We start from the raw sequence: 14,349 nt of genomic DNA on the forward strand, positions 1-14,349 counted from the left end.
AAGAATGCAAATAAATAAAAAGTTTTGAGTATATGGAGCAGGTGAGACCATAGCAATCATTGCTTAAAAATTGCAATCCATAATTATAGTGTAACCACTAGTTCATATCATCGCAAGTCTTGTAACATTGCGTATTGTTGAAGCTCTATAAATGTGAGTCTACCATGTAAACTCTACAAACGAATCCCAGCTCTGTTTAAAATGCCTCACTCCTAAGCTCCCGAACCCAGAAGGGAACACCTGGGCCACAGAGATGTCATCATCAGCTGCATGTAATGCTAACTATATGCTTATGCAGTAAAGTCAAGGGCAGGCACCCCCAAACTCGGCCCTCCAGCTGTTTTGGGACTACAACTCCCATCGTCCCTAGCTAACAGGACCAGTGGTCAGGGATGATGGGAATTGTAGTCCTAAAACACCTGGAGGGCCAAGTTTGGGGATGCCTGGTCAAGGGACTTGAACTAGACATAGCCCTACATTGAGTAAACCCACTGAACTCAGTGGATCTACTCTAAATACGATGAAGTCTTGAATTAAGCCATAGTGGTACCTTGATGTGGTTTGGGTAAGCTATTCCTGACATGACTGCCCCCTTTCCTGCAAGCCATGTCTGAAGGAGTCCCTTTCATGCCCTGCTGTGGGAGGTTCCAGGGACTGGTGTGTCTTGTTTTTATCGTCACTCAGGGTTACATTTTAAACACTGTACTCTGGCCAAGTGCCCAGAAAAACATCTTCATGCAGCGACTGGCAACTTGGGGAGGCTGAAATTGCAGATTAACTAAAAGTTCCCACTGATGAATGAACGGCCCACGTTAGAGCCATTTCAGTTCTCAGGCTTTGGCAACTTTATATAATCTTAAAATTTCACTTACCTTAATGCTTACTCTTCAGAAAAAGCTATTGCATGTGGTGTCTGTCTACCCCTGGCTTTTGCTGAGCTTTTCTAAAGCATGTCACATATTACCCTGTCAAAATAAATTTAAAAAATCGTCCAGTAGCACCTTAGAGGCCAACTAAGTTTGTTCTGGGTATAAGCTTTCATGTGCATGCACACTTCTTCAATCACCCATCTCCTTTTGAGAAAAACCCCACCCCCCCTCCCACTATATATAAGGGTCAGTGTACAGTGGTACCTCAGGTTAAGTATTTAATTCGTTCTGGAGGTCTGTACTTAACCTGAAACTGTTCTTAACCTGAAGCACCACTTTAGCTAATGGGGCCTCCTGCTGCTGCCACACCGCCGGAGCACGATTTCTGTTCTCATCCTGAAGCAAAGTTCTTAACCTGAAGCACTATTTCTGGGTTAGCAGAGTCTGTAACCTGAAGCGTATGTAACCTGAAGCGTATGTAACCTGAGGTACCATCTGAAGAAGTGTATATTCACACAAAAGCTTATACCCAAAACAAACTTAGTTGGTCTCTAAGGTGCTACTGGACATTTTTCTTATACTTATATTTATTTCGACTGTGTCAGACCAACACAGCTACCTACCTGAACATATTAGGGACGCAGGTGGCGCTGTGGGTTAAAGCCTCAGGGCCTAGGACTTGCCGATCGAAAGGTCGGCGGTTCGAATCCCTGCGGCGGGGTGCGCTCCCGCTGCTCGGTCCCAGCGCCTGCCAACCTAGCAGTTCGAAAGCACCCCTGGGTGCAAGTAGATAAATAGGGACCGATCACCAGCGGGAAGGTAAACAGCGTTTCCGTGTGCGGCTCTGGCTCGCCAGAGCAGTGATGTCACGCTGGCCACGTGACCCGGAAGTGTCTCCGGACAGCGCTGGCCCCTGGCCTCTTGAGTGAGATGGGCGCACAACCCCAGAGTCTGTCAAGACTGGCCCGTATGGGCAGGGGTACCTTTACCTTTACCTTTTTACCTGAACATATTACCCTGGTTATCATCACATCATTTTTTTAATCCTCATATTGCAGATGAAATATTGAGGTAAAGGAAGTCTGTTGGCTTTGCTAAGGGCTATCTAGTGAATCTGAATTTTGCACCGGACAGCTGACACAGAGTAGTGGTTAAATTGACCATGTACCACACATGTCCATAGCGCCCCCTGCAGCATGCATGGTGGATACATGCATTATATTTTTTTGTTTCTGTATTTTGTGCATTATAAGGTGGGCGTTCCTACGCTTAGAATCAGATATATGCATTTATACTAATTGCACGAGATGCAGTGCAGGTAAGCAGCCTAAGTCAAGGTGAAGGGGCCTTAAGCCTAGTCAATGGTAGCTTCTGAATGTGTGGTTTAGGCACAGGCTTAACTGTGGGTTAAACCACAGAGCCTAGGGCTTGCCAATCAGAAGGTCGGCGGTTTGAATCCCTGCGACAGGGTAAGCTCCCGTTGCTCAGTCCCTGCTCCTGCCAGCCTAGCAGTTTGAAGGCACATCAAAGTGCAAGTAGATAAATAGGTACCGCTCTGGCGGAAAGGTAAACGGTGTTTCCGTGCGCTGCTCTGTTTCGCCAGAAGCAGCTTAGTCATGTTGGCCACATGACCAGGAAGCTGTACGCCGGCTCCCTTGGCCAATAAAGCGAGATGAGTGCCGCAACCCCAGAGTCATCCGCGATTGGACCTAACGGTCAGGGGTCCCTTTACCTTTACTAAACGGCAATAGGTGGACAAAGGACCTAGTAAGTTCTCTAATTTTTTATTTTCCCTTTTTCTTTTTCTCAAGACTTTCATCATCTATGTGCGTTGCTGAATGAGCTTTTGCCTGTATGCGGAAAAGAATTTTGTTCCAATTTTTGACAGTCCTGTCAAGCCATGTCTGTACCGAGACACTTGGCACATTGACTATTCAGTGTTTGAATACGGAATAAAGAATGCTTTCTCCCGCCTTGAGAGGAGCATCTAAACTTCTATTAGCAAATAGTACTTCTAACCAGTCGTTACTTGTTTTTGCATTTGCCCTGAAGTATTCAGAGCACAGTAATCTCAGGCAGGTATGAAACAAGCATGTAGGAACACAGAATTGGTAAGGGCAGAAAGCCTAATTTTCTGAGAAACAAACTTTCTTCTAATATGCATGCTCTGTGTGACACCTTCTAAACTTCAATATACACAAATATATATATTGTGTGTGTGTGTGTGTGTGTGATATTCAGTACAGTGGTACCTCAGGTTACATACGCTTCCGGTTACGCTTCAGGTTACAGAGTCTGCTAACCCAGAAATAGTGCTTCAGGTTAAGCACTTTGCTTCAGGATGAGTTCAGAAATCGTGCTCCGGCAGCGCGGCGGCAGCAGGAGGCCCCATTAGCTAAAGTGGTGCTTCAGGTTAAGAACAGTTTCAGGTTAAGTACAGACCTCCGGAACGAATTAAGTACTTAACCTGAGGTACCACTGTATATACATACACAAGGCTGAACACTGCCTGCAAATTGCAAAGTTATATTTTTTGCAGATCAGTTTTCCTTCTTGGTTTAAATTCCCCTTGATTGGTTTAAATTACAGCCATCTATTGCTGGCTAGATAAATGATGCTGAATGATAAAACAAGCCCCACACGGTTTAATCATTGATGTGAGAATGATAGCGCCATGCAGCTCGCTGCTTCTGAATCTGCACTGCGAACATAGTGCTAGTGTGCAGTTCAGTTGTATTGGTCCTGTGACATGAATACAGTTGTGCCCAGAAGCTGATTTGAATTTTCCAATCCATTTTTCGCACTTTGGAACTATTGTGGCATAACATCATGCTCTCTCACAAACAGTATTGGCAAAGTACATTTCTCATGCTGCTGTCTAGGTCCTTGGGGCCTGTCTGTAATTTTCCAGTCTATAATTTAGCTCCCCTTTGCTTTTATATTTCAACTAACACATTTCAGTCAAATTCCGGTCTGGACTCTAATGCCTTTCAAGCAACCTAGAGGCAAATAAAAGTGACATTTGTTAGTCCAAATTGAAGTTCTTTCCTCCTTTATGTTCATGTAGACTCTTTGTATTTCAGGGCTTCGTTGTTACAATCACTGCCTTATTGATTTCCCCTCTAATCAAAGCCAAAGCCATGCTTGTGTTACTTCATATTTGCTGTAGAGGATTTGTGGTCTGTGGTGTTTACCAACATCTGTGTTCAGTTTGCTCAGATATTTTCATCTTTCTGCATAGCTGTCAAGCGTCCTTTATTTGGCAGGACAGTCCCTTATCCCAGGGCCATGTCCCGCTGCTGTCCCTTATTGATGATGTCCCTTAAATAAACTACTGAAGGTAATGGGGCCCTTTCTATGTCCAGCTGTCCTTTGTCAACAACAAATTGTTGCTGGTTTTTTTGTTGTTGAATATATGCTATATGGTAATTTATGGACCTAATAGGTATCTAAAGCCATTTGCACGCAGCAAAATATGTATTTTATCAAAGTAATTGTTGATCCCTTATTTTGGCTGCTGGTCCCTTATTTTCAAATCTGTAAATTGACAGCTATGTCTTTCTGTTAATGGTGTGCCTGACAGTAACGCTTTAAGTCACTTGACTTTTGAAACTCACACTCTTCTGTATTATTATTTTTAAAATGCATCAGCCTATCCCATTTTCTATGCTTAAACCTGGGGACATGGGCCTATACCTGGTGATCTTTATAATGAAAGTCAACTAGTTTTGGAATTGCAATATTTTGATGACCTTTTTTCTCTCTTGCAGGTTGCATGCCTGATTGGATTTGACGCTTGATTTGCATGACTCCTAACAATCAGTTTCTGGATTTGTCACTCAGCAAGCATGGCCCAGCCAACAAATATTAATGGCAGCTCCACAGGTAACTTTTTGCCTTATGAGACGTAACCTCCCTAGTATAGCAAAGCTATACGAAGCCTATTGTTCAGGGCATTTTTATTTTTTAAATGTCATGTTCTTAAAATGCTGTGTATATGTTTATCCCCCCAAGTATTGAAATAGTATCATGAAATATCTCCCTACCATGTGGTTATTTCCATGTCAGGTTTGTCATGTCTGAATGGCTCATGCATGATGTCTGCATCCAAGTTATCCGGTGTATAAGTTGCATAACTGATAGCAGCAAACTGGCTTCTGTTTTTAACAAGAAGCAACAGATGACCTGGAATCGTTAAGAGAACTGCAAGTAGGGAGACTTATGGCACCATTATGAAGACTTGCATAACCAGAGTTAAACAGAGCATTCCTGGTTTTGTTTTTTCCTTGCCAGGAACAGAACATTTCTGTCAAAGGAAGTCCTGCAAAGCTCTATCAGACTTGGAATCTTTTCATCGTCATGATTCCCTCCCACTTGTGACATTATCCTTTTGCAGAAGTGCAACCTCTAGGGCCTGAATGCATTTACTGGGTTAGAAGGAGGAGTCTGTACAGGCTATGTACAAATGTGTTGTTGTTGTTGTTTACAGCATTTCTATCCTGCTTACTATCTTAAAAATATCTCTAAGAAAACTGAAGCATCAACGGACAACGTAAACAACAAAAATATTAGAAAAACACATAGTTGCACATAAAAATGTTACTTTGATACAAAGTTAGAAGTTCATACCCTTCCCCTCAGCCTCTGGGTTCCCACCCAGGGTCCAAACAAACATTGCCTTTCAAATGCCCATGGGTCATTTTTTCGTTTGTGCATAGCAGTTTGCAGTTGCACAACACCTTTGCATGAAAACTGCATTGTCTATACACACAGGTCAACATGTTTTCAAACTAGTGTGCAACTGTGTCCTTTGTTCCCCTTCCCTCCATTAGGCTTTCCACAGATAAACATTCTCATATTCACAGTCTTTTGGAAGAGAGGCGCTGGGAGATGATCTGTTAATATGCCTCTATGCAGCGAATATATATATCTCAGTGGTACCTTGGTTTAAGAACAGCTTAGTGTATGAACAACTTGGATCAAGAACGCTGCAAACCTGGAAGTAGGTGTTTTGGCTTGTGAACTTTGCCTTGGAATAAGAACATGTTCCGCTTCCTGTTGAGTGTGTTCCATTTGTAAATTGAGTCCCCCGCTGCTATGGGAAAGCATGCCTTGGTTTAAGAACGCTTTGGTTTAAGAACGGACTTCTGGAAAGGGATTTAGTTCGTAAACCAAGGTACCACTGGCTATAGAGGCAGCTAAGATACTACCGTACTGCTTCCTATTTTGCTTCATTCAAAGACAAGTTGGACCTGGTGCTGGGGCGTGGCGCAGTCCTGTCCCAGCAGAAGGTGGCCCTTGAAAACGCCCCTGTGCTTGAGAAGTGCATTCTTGGCACAAAATGGATCATAACCGTTCCAGCAGAATGAGCTTTAGATTGACAAATGGTGTGTGACATGGGGATGATGTCTATACAGCACCCCATCAAGGCGTCCGCATCCAGCACTGAACACAAAACTGTCACGCAGTGTGTACACACCAATAGTTCGTGTGCCCCTCCTGTTGCAGAACTGGTTTATGCAGCAGCTTCCTTGTGCACCTCATTGACGACTCTGAAGCCATGCATCTGTGCTTTTATTCTTCTGTCTGGGTGCACCAAATCTGAGAGAAAATTAAGCACCACTAGCTGAATTACCTGATTTTATTATATTATGTGTCCAACCAGAAAATATGATTCTAGACCCTCCTTCCTTCAGTTTGGATTTGGATTTGATATCCCGTTTTATCACTACCCGAAGGAGTCTCAAAGCGGCTAACAACCTCCTTTCCCTTCCTCCCCCACAACAAACACTCTGTGAGGTGAGTGAGGCTGAGAGACTTCAGAGAAGTGTGACTAGCCCAAGGTCACTCAGCAGCTGCTTGTGGAGGAGCGGGGATGCGAACCTGGTTCACCAGATTACGAGTCTACCACTCTTAACCACCACACCACACTGGCTCCCAGTTGCTGCAGGAAAACTTACTAGGGTAGGATTAGGCAATCACGATGTTCAAGAAGCCCTTCAGCAAATATCCTACTATAATGTAGTTTGAACTTTCCCCCCTCTTTTCTCTAAAAATGAATGTGTAGGATGTAACTTTAAATTAATAATTAGTAAACAAACATACCAATTTTAGTTGTGGTATCTCAGCCACTCAGGAAAGATACCGAACTGCAATGCATTTTGGGTGAGAATCTACTAACAAATCATGGCAAGTTGAAGTTCAGTGGAAGGGCTTCTGCAATGGGGCTTCCTCGCCTTTTCTCCCTCTGCAGCCTCCCTCCCCAAATAATTGACTTTTTTTTGGGGGGGTGCAGTTGGGAGAATCCTCAGAACACACAGCAGAATGGGAGGATCAGTCTTCTGCCAAGCGTAGTATGCTTGCCCAGGCAGAGAATTTGTAATAATCTGATATTGAATTCCACTTACGGTGTCTTTCCTGGCTATTTTGAACATGGAAGATAGGCTTCAACTGATATTTGAACTCTTTAAGTATGGGACGCGGGTGGTGCTGTGGTCTAAACCACTGAGCCTAGGACTTGCCGATCAGAAGGTCGGCGGTTCGAATCCGTGTGACGGGGTGAGCTCACGTTGTTCAGTTCCAGCTCCTGCCAACCTAGCAGTTCGAAAGCACATCAAAGTGCAAGTAGATAAATAGCTACCGCTCCAGCGGAAAGGGAAATGGCGTTTCTGTACGCTGCTCTGGTTCGGCAGAAGCGGCTTAGTCATGCTGGCCACATGACCCAAAAGCTGTACGCTGGCTCCCTCGGTGAATAAAGCGAGATGAGCGCCGCAACCCCAGAGTCATCGGCAACTGGACCTAATGGTCAGGGGTCCCTTTAGCTTTAACTTTACCTTTAAGTATAGATTTCCATACACACACCCCAAATATATATAACAAGCTCATCTAGCTGTGTCAATGTTTGGGAGGTATAAGGTTAAAACCTATAAAACCAAATGGAGAAGGCCAAATTTATTTTAACCCTACGGTCTCCTTTCAGTTAACCAATCATGTCAGCCGTAGAACTTCAGTACAGGGCACCAGGTTGTGTCAGAGGAGGTGTTTGAAAAGGAACTGGAAGCCCTTTAGGGCTATTAGCTTGGCAGAAGTTGCTTTCAATTTTGGCATTCTGAGAAACTATTTTTTTACGTAATACAGAAGGAATTTTTCCCTTTGGGAGATAATGATTATGCATGGAATTTGTGGGGATGGATTTGCAGTGCAGCCGGAGTGTTGTCTGCAATGTGTTTCTTTATTGGTCAGGGACATATGAAACCGGATCTCTCTGCTTTGAATAATTCACACACCAGTAAGGCTGTTCCACTGTTTTAAGTGGTAAACAATATTGCTGCATGTGCAGCCACGTTACATACACTGATATTTCTTACAACAAATGCATAAAAGAAATAAAATTGCCCCCCCCCCCGTATCTCATTAAGAGTGACTTCTTTTTAAAAAAGCACAGCACCCAAACCAAAGGCTAACTAGGGTTCTGCTCTTCTGACACTGTCGAGACTTGCTTTGCATTATACACCCTTGAGCTCCCCGTTCCAACGTGTCATTCTTGGTTTTTTGTGTGTGTGTTTGTTCAGTTCATGAGCGTTTCATAATAGCGTTGGACTCCCCGGCACGTCTGGTATTGGTTCTCTGCTGTGCCGGGTGAGGGAGTCTGGTCTCGTAATCCACAACTGGGCGTTGAGAGCATTGGAACAGGTTTCTTAATTGCCCTGTATTCAAAGAGCAGAAAGTCAAGCTAAACAGGCGGAGGGTTTTTCCTCTCCATGCTCTGAATCTATCGGGACGAAGACCAGAACGTTGGCTTACCGATTCCGTTGTCAAGAGTGTCTGCTCATGGAGATGGTTGTAGCCCTTCGAACGGTAGGTTCCAGAGGGGTTGCAGATGTTTGGGAACTAATTTCATATGGTGGTGAGCAATGAGTTGTCGATTACACGTTTGGGGAGTAGACTTTTTCATTATGTGTGATCTTCTGTTTTAGCCAGCAAGACTATACTGACTGGAATATGCAGGCAGGTTTTGAATTTTTATTCTGGAACTTGTGTTCCGTGTGCTTTGCACGTTGTGTTGTCAGAACATAGGGACGTGTTATGTGTTTGTGTCGCTGTTGCTTTGAGGCAGGATTAACGGCAGTCGCTTTATTAGGCAGGTAAGCTAAACAAGAACATGCTGTTAATAAGTCAGTTTTATAAGATTTGTAATGATTTCAGACACGTCTCATGCATACACTTAAAAGTTTCCTTAAAATTTTGTAAGTTGAATTAGAGTAGATGGTGCAGCAGCAGTCTGTTTAAAGATCTTAATGCGTGATGCAATTTTGATTTATTTTGATTTATTTCAATTAATCCTGACAGTGTCACATGTAATGTGGTCTGCAATGGACCATCTATTCAGATGGTCAAAATGGACCATCTATTCATGGATGCCTTAAATAAAGGGGCAGGAATCTCCAAAGTGGACTTATTTGGGGTGGGGAGGAGGGGACCTGTTTACTTGTGCTTGGAATACCTGATATCACTTCTTGCTGTGCGTGATATGATCCTAATTGAATTTTGGATGTGTTCTAAAGTGGAGTTAAATCTAAATATAAACGTTTTAGTATCTTGTGGCCAGTTTCTTTTGCTTATTCGGATTGCTCCTGAAAACTCGTGTACACCTCTCTTCAAATCAATTTTGATGCTGCAAAGGTCTTTAGTTACCACTTGGACTGGCTCCATCTTGTGGTATACCACATTAAAGAAAGTAAAAAGGTTTCTCCATAACCAGGCATTTGGCTGTTAAAGGCTTTATAGGTTAAAACCAGCACTTTGAATTGGTCCCGGAAACTAGCCAGCAGCCACTTCAGCCAGGACAGAATTGGTGTAATTGACTCAAACCACCTTGCCCCAGTGACAAACCTGGCTGTTGAATTCTGCACCGGCTGGAGTTTTCGAACTGTCTCCAGAGACAGCTCCACGTATAACACATTGCAGTAATCTAAGCTAGAGTTTACCAGAGCATAGATGACAGAACTTAGGCTATCACTGCCCCAATAGGGGTGCAGATGCATCACCAGCCAAAGCTGATGGAAGGCATCGAAATTGTTGTTGTTGTTGTTATATTATATTTTCCCAACCACTCTGGGTGGCTTCCAGCAAAATATTAAAAATAATAAAATGTCAAACATAAATGTTCGCAATACAGGGCTGCCTTCAGATGTCTTCTAAAAGTATAGTTCTTTATTTCCTTGACATCTGCTGGGAGGGCATTCCACAGGGTGGGTGCCACCACCGAGTAGGCCCTCTGCCTGGTTCCCTGCAACCTCACTTCTTGCAGTGAGGGAACCGCCAGAAGGCCTTCGGCGCTGGACCTCGGTGTCCAGGCTGAATCAGGTATACCAGACCAAGGCCATTTAGGGCTTTAAACACCGACACTTTGAGGGAACCGCCAGAAGACCCTCGGAGCCCGACCTCAGTGTCAGGGCTGAATTGTGGTGCACCAGATTTTGGACTCAAGTGGTACAGTCTAGATCTTTGCCACCACATTCTGCATCATAGGGTATCTTTCTGAGGGACTAGGCTGAAGGGTTTTTCATGAAATAACCTTGAGGATATATGGGAAGCAGGAGCGAGCACCTCTTCCATGAGTTCATGGTAGAAGAAACAGTGCCCTAGGTCATGATACTGCAGTTGAAGGAAACAGGGGAGGTGAAGAAGACGATGGGGACCTAGCAGAAACCATCCATGGTTGGTTGTGACAGGCTGGGAAGGAGCAATTTAGGAGTGGAGCTTTTACACTGCCTTGCAGCAATATGTGGCTTGCAGAAATTATGGTTTTGTTTTATGAGGTGCAGGTTTATAGAGAAGCTCATGCACACTTGAGACTACAGAAGTGCTGGGCCTAGGCATTATTTTCTGCCACTTCTAACTGTGTCTCCTGGTCAGTTCGGTTTTTTCCTTCCAAGAAAACTGAACAGTTTGTTCCCTGTTTGAAAAGCTAGCCGTTCCCTGAGGAGGAGGAGACACATGGGCAAGTTGGGGCAAGGTCTGTTCATATTGGGGAGAGGCCTTGGAACGGGGCATTTAGAAATCACCTTTCTAAATACAAATTGGTTTGTTTGTTGTTGTTTTTTTTAAAAAGGTAACTTGGGTTCTTAAACCTGGAAGCATTACCATATTTTTCGCTCCAAAAGATGCACCAGACCATAAGGCGCACCTAGTTTTGGGAGGAGGAAAACAAGAAAAAAATATTCTGAATCCCAGAAGCCAGAACAGCAAGAGGGATCTGGCTTCTGGGATACCGTGTGGCTGTTCTGGCTTCTGGGATAACCGTGCCAAGCCTCTTCAGGGCAGCGGGATGAAGGCTCCCCCTGCCCAAAGAGGCTGCGCAAGGCTAAGGCAGAAGCCAGGGCAGCGCGTCGCTGAAGGGGCGCTGCACAGTTCTCCCTCTCTGAGAGGGAGAACTGTGCAGCGCCCCTTCAGCGAAGCTGGAGAAGGAACAGAAGGAGTCCCTTTGCATGACAGGCGCTGCGCAGAAAGGGAGAGCTGCTCAGCGCCCCTTCAGCGAAGCGGGAGGAGGAACAGAAGGGGCTCCGTTCTTCCTCCTGCTTTGCTGAAGGGGCGATGCGCAGCTCTACCTCTCTGCGCAGCGCCACCCGCTCCATAAGACGCACTCACATTTCCCCTTACTTTTTAGGAGGAAAAAAGTGCGTCTTATGGAGCGAAAAATACGGTATATAAAAGTCTGCATAGGGCACAGAGGGGGACATTTCAAGCTGAAGAAAATGCTAAAGAATGTAAAAGCCACTGTCTTCCCATTTCATTCTTCCATAGTTATGTTTACAGTTTCACACTTTTAATAACTCCCCCGCCCCCCCGGTTGTCTTTCCTCCTCATATCTTTCCCTCTTTCTTGCTTCTCTTCATTCTCTGGGAACCTGGGAAAGATGCTGAAAAGCAGCTATAGAGGACACACCCTCCTGCTTGCAAGAATTTCAAAAGCATGTAGGTGTATTAATTAACTTGATAGCATCATCTGCCAAATGGAGCTGAGAAGGCACCTTTTGAAAATAGTTTGGGGCCTCTTTCATGAAAACTCAGCAACAAAGAAGAAAGTGATCCGCGTTTTTAGTTTGTTGTCTCCATATAGAACTTGTTCGAAAGATGGTCTGAAGTGACTGTCAAATCGTTTGAAGATACTGTATACTATAATATTTAGTGCTGTTCACCATCATCAGAAAACTGTAGGTACACAGTGGATTCTTTTTACCAGCTAAGGAATGAGAGTGCTCTATAAGCACAAAGGCAATATTCGTACTCCTGTGGGAGAGCCCCATTTGTGTGTGGACACAACGTTATACAACTAGTTTTCAGCCTTCAGATTAAACTTTGCAGTCTTGGTTGCATTTTAACTCCGCTTTGCCCAAAGGTTGCAAGCGTCTTGCTTTGTAGCTCACTGTGAACCTAATCAATATACAGCGGATCTTATCTTTTTAAGCCACACAGGCTGGAAATGTCCAGCTTGTTTAGAAAGCTATCAGTCTTTTAAAGAGCACAATCAATTCCCACCAAGATTCTGATTACCTAATTAAGGTGTAGTATTAATCTTAAATTTGGGGAGGTGAATTGTGATGATGATGATGACGATTTTATTATTTGCACCCCGCCCAACTGACTGGGTTGCCCCATCTATTCTGGGCAGCTTCCAACATACAGTCGTACCTTGGAAGTCAAATGGAATGCGTTCCGGAAGTCCGTTTGACTTCCAAAACGTTCGGAAACCAAAGCACGGCTTCTGATTGGCTGCAGCCAATCGGATGCCCCATCGGACATTGGGCTTCCAAAAATAGTTTGCAAACCAGAACAGTCACTTCTGGGTTTGTGGCATTCAGGAGCCAGAACATTGGAGAACTAAGCTGTTCGAAAACCAAGGTACGACTGCATATAGAAGCACAATAAGACTTTACATGTTAAAAAGCTTCCCTATACGGGGCTGCCTTCAGATGTCTTCTAAAAGTTATATACTATAGTTACTTGTCTTTTTGACATCTGACAGGAGGGCGTTCCACAAGTTGGGTGCTACTACTGAAAAGGCCCTCTGCCTGGTTCCCTATAGCTTCACCTCTTGTGGTGAGGGATTACATGAAGAAAATGATGGCCAAGTGAATGTTGTTCTACAGCATAGTTCTGCAAAAGAATGTTGGCCCATGAAACTTCAAAATACCCTTGTTCAAAGCACCTGGGAAAATGCACCCATCCCCCAAATTTTAACGCTGTAGAATCTTCCTACTTTCTTTGTACTCTCAGCTCTCTAGTAAAAAGAATTGACTCATGCACTGAGTGAGTTTTCTGTGGGCTGGAATGACGACTGTAAACTTTCCCAGGCAGCTTCCACTGGTGTTTCCAAGCACTGAGCATTCAGTGTTGCTCTACTTGTTTAGAGGTTAAGCAGAAGTGGAGGCTCCCGATTTCTTATTGCAGCCGTTCGGGAGAGAAGAGGCCAGGCTTGTTGACCTCTCACTAAAACAATAGTTCAGAATGGAACATATGAATGCAGCCCGTGAATTATCCAAATCCTGTGGAAATTCTTTGGAACAAGCAGAAGAGTCATACCCCGACCGAGTCCATTGAGACTGCTCCCAAGTAAATGTGTACAGGATGGCAATGGAACTAAGGGTGGGCACCTGACTGCTGATGGAACTTCTTCATTGTACAGCAGACTCTCAGGTTATGTTACTCTTGAGTAATGTAAATGTCAGGTTGCGAAAGCAGCAAAATTGGAAGTATTTTTCCGGGTTTTGCCGCATGCGCAGAAGTGCTTTATTGTGCTGCGCGTATGCACAGAAGTGGCACCTCTGCATACGGATTTTTCAGGGTGCGCACGGACCCCTGGAATGAATTAAATTTGTATCCAGAGGGTCCACTGTACAGTGATGTTGTGAGCTGCATCCCAGCCCCAGAGCCAGAGGAAAGGTCCTAGGAGTTTGAGATCTGTGCAGTGCCAGCCAAGGAGATGAAAGACATGAGAATAGTCGGTTCTAATGCTTTATTAAAGAACAGTATAGACTTACAGCCAAAGCAGCCCGTTGGCTCTCCTTGCTCTTACAGGCGCAAGCCTGCAGCAAGCAGGTACCGCAGCAAGGAGGTGGTTTGTCCGCACCCAGCCCAAAATTTATGATTTTTTTGTACAGTGGAGCAGACTATGTTCCATTGCCCTAACTAGATGGGAGCACAAGTGGCCGGTGCCCAACACATCACAGCTGTTCTCCCCTCTCTGGGCTCAGAGCCCAGTATCTCAGACCCACAGATAAGGGTACCTTCAAACCAAACCAATTAAGTTGCATCAAAGCAAACATATGAGCTCATTGCTATAGCAACTAGCAATTAATTGTGGGGTTATCTTGACTACCAACAGGTCACCTTTGGATCCACACACATGACTTTGTGGGGTGCAAACGTTGAGAATTGAAGCTTTCATTTGGCAGTGTTTTAGGTGCAAATACTTCTTA

At 44.4% G+C, this 14,349-nt stretch overlaps 1 protein-coding gene and 1 long non-coding RNA gene across 2 annotated transcripts in view; one reads left to right on the forward strand and one right to left on the reverse strand.

Annotated features, from left to right (window-relative positions):
- The window catches only part of LOC307206632, a 218,908-nt gene that overhangs the window by 80,358 nt on the left and 124,201 nt on the right, over window positions 1-14,349 (reverse strand). The window lies entirely within an intron of this gene.
- KANK1 (KN motif and ankyrin repeat domains 1) overlaps window positions 1-14,349 on the forward strand; it is a 124,037-nt gene that overhangs the window by 64,759 nt on the left and 44,929 nt on the right. The window contains exon 2 of the mRNA XM_079959160.1: window positions 4,640-4,754. Coding sequence (XP_079815286.1) covers window positions 4,718-4,754 — 37 coding nt within the window. The 5' untranslated portion in view covers window positions 4,640-4,717. The remainder of the gene's footprint in view (window positions 1-4,639; window positions 4,755-14,349) is intronic.

The sequence above is a fragment of the Podarcis cretensis genome, assembly GCF_951804945.1.
Source record: "Podarcis cretensis genome assembly, chromosome: 17".
Taxonomy (NCBI): Eukaryota; Metazoa; Chordata; class Lepidosauria; order Squamata; family Lacertidae; genus Podarcis; species Podarcis cretensis.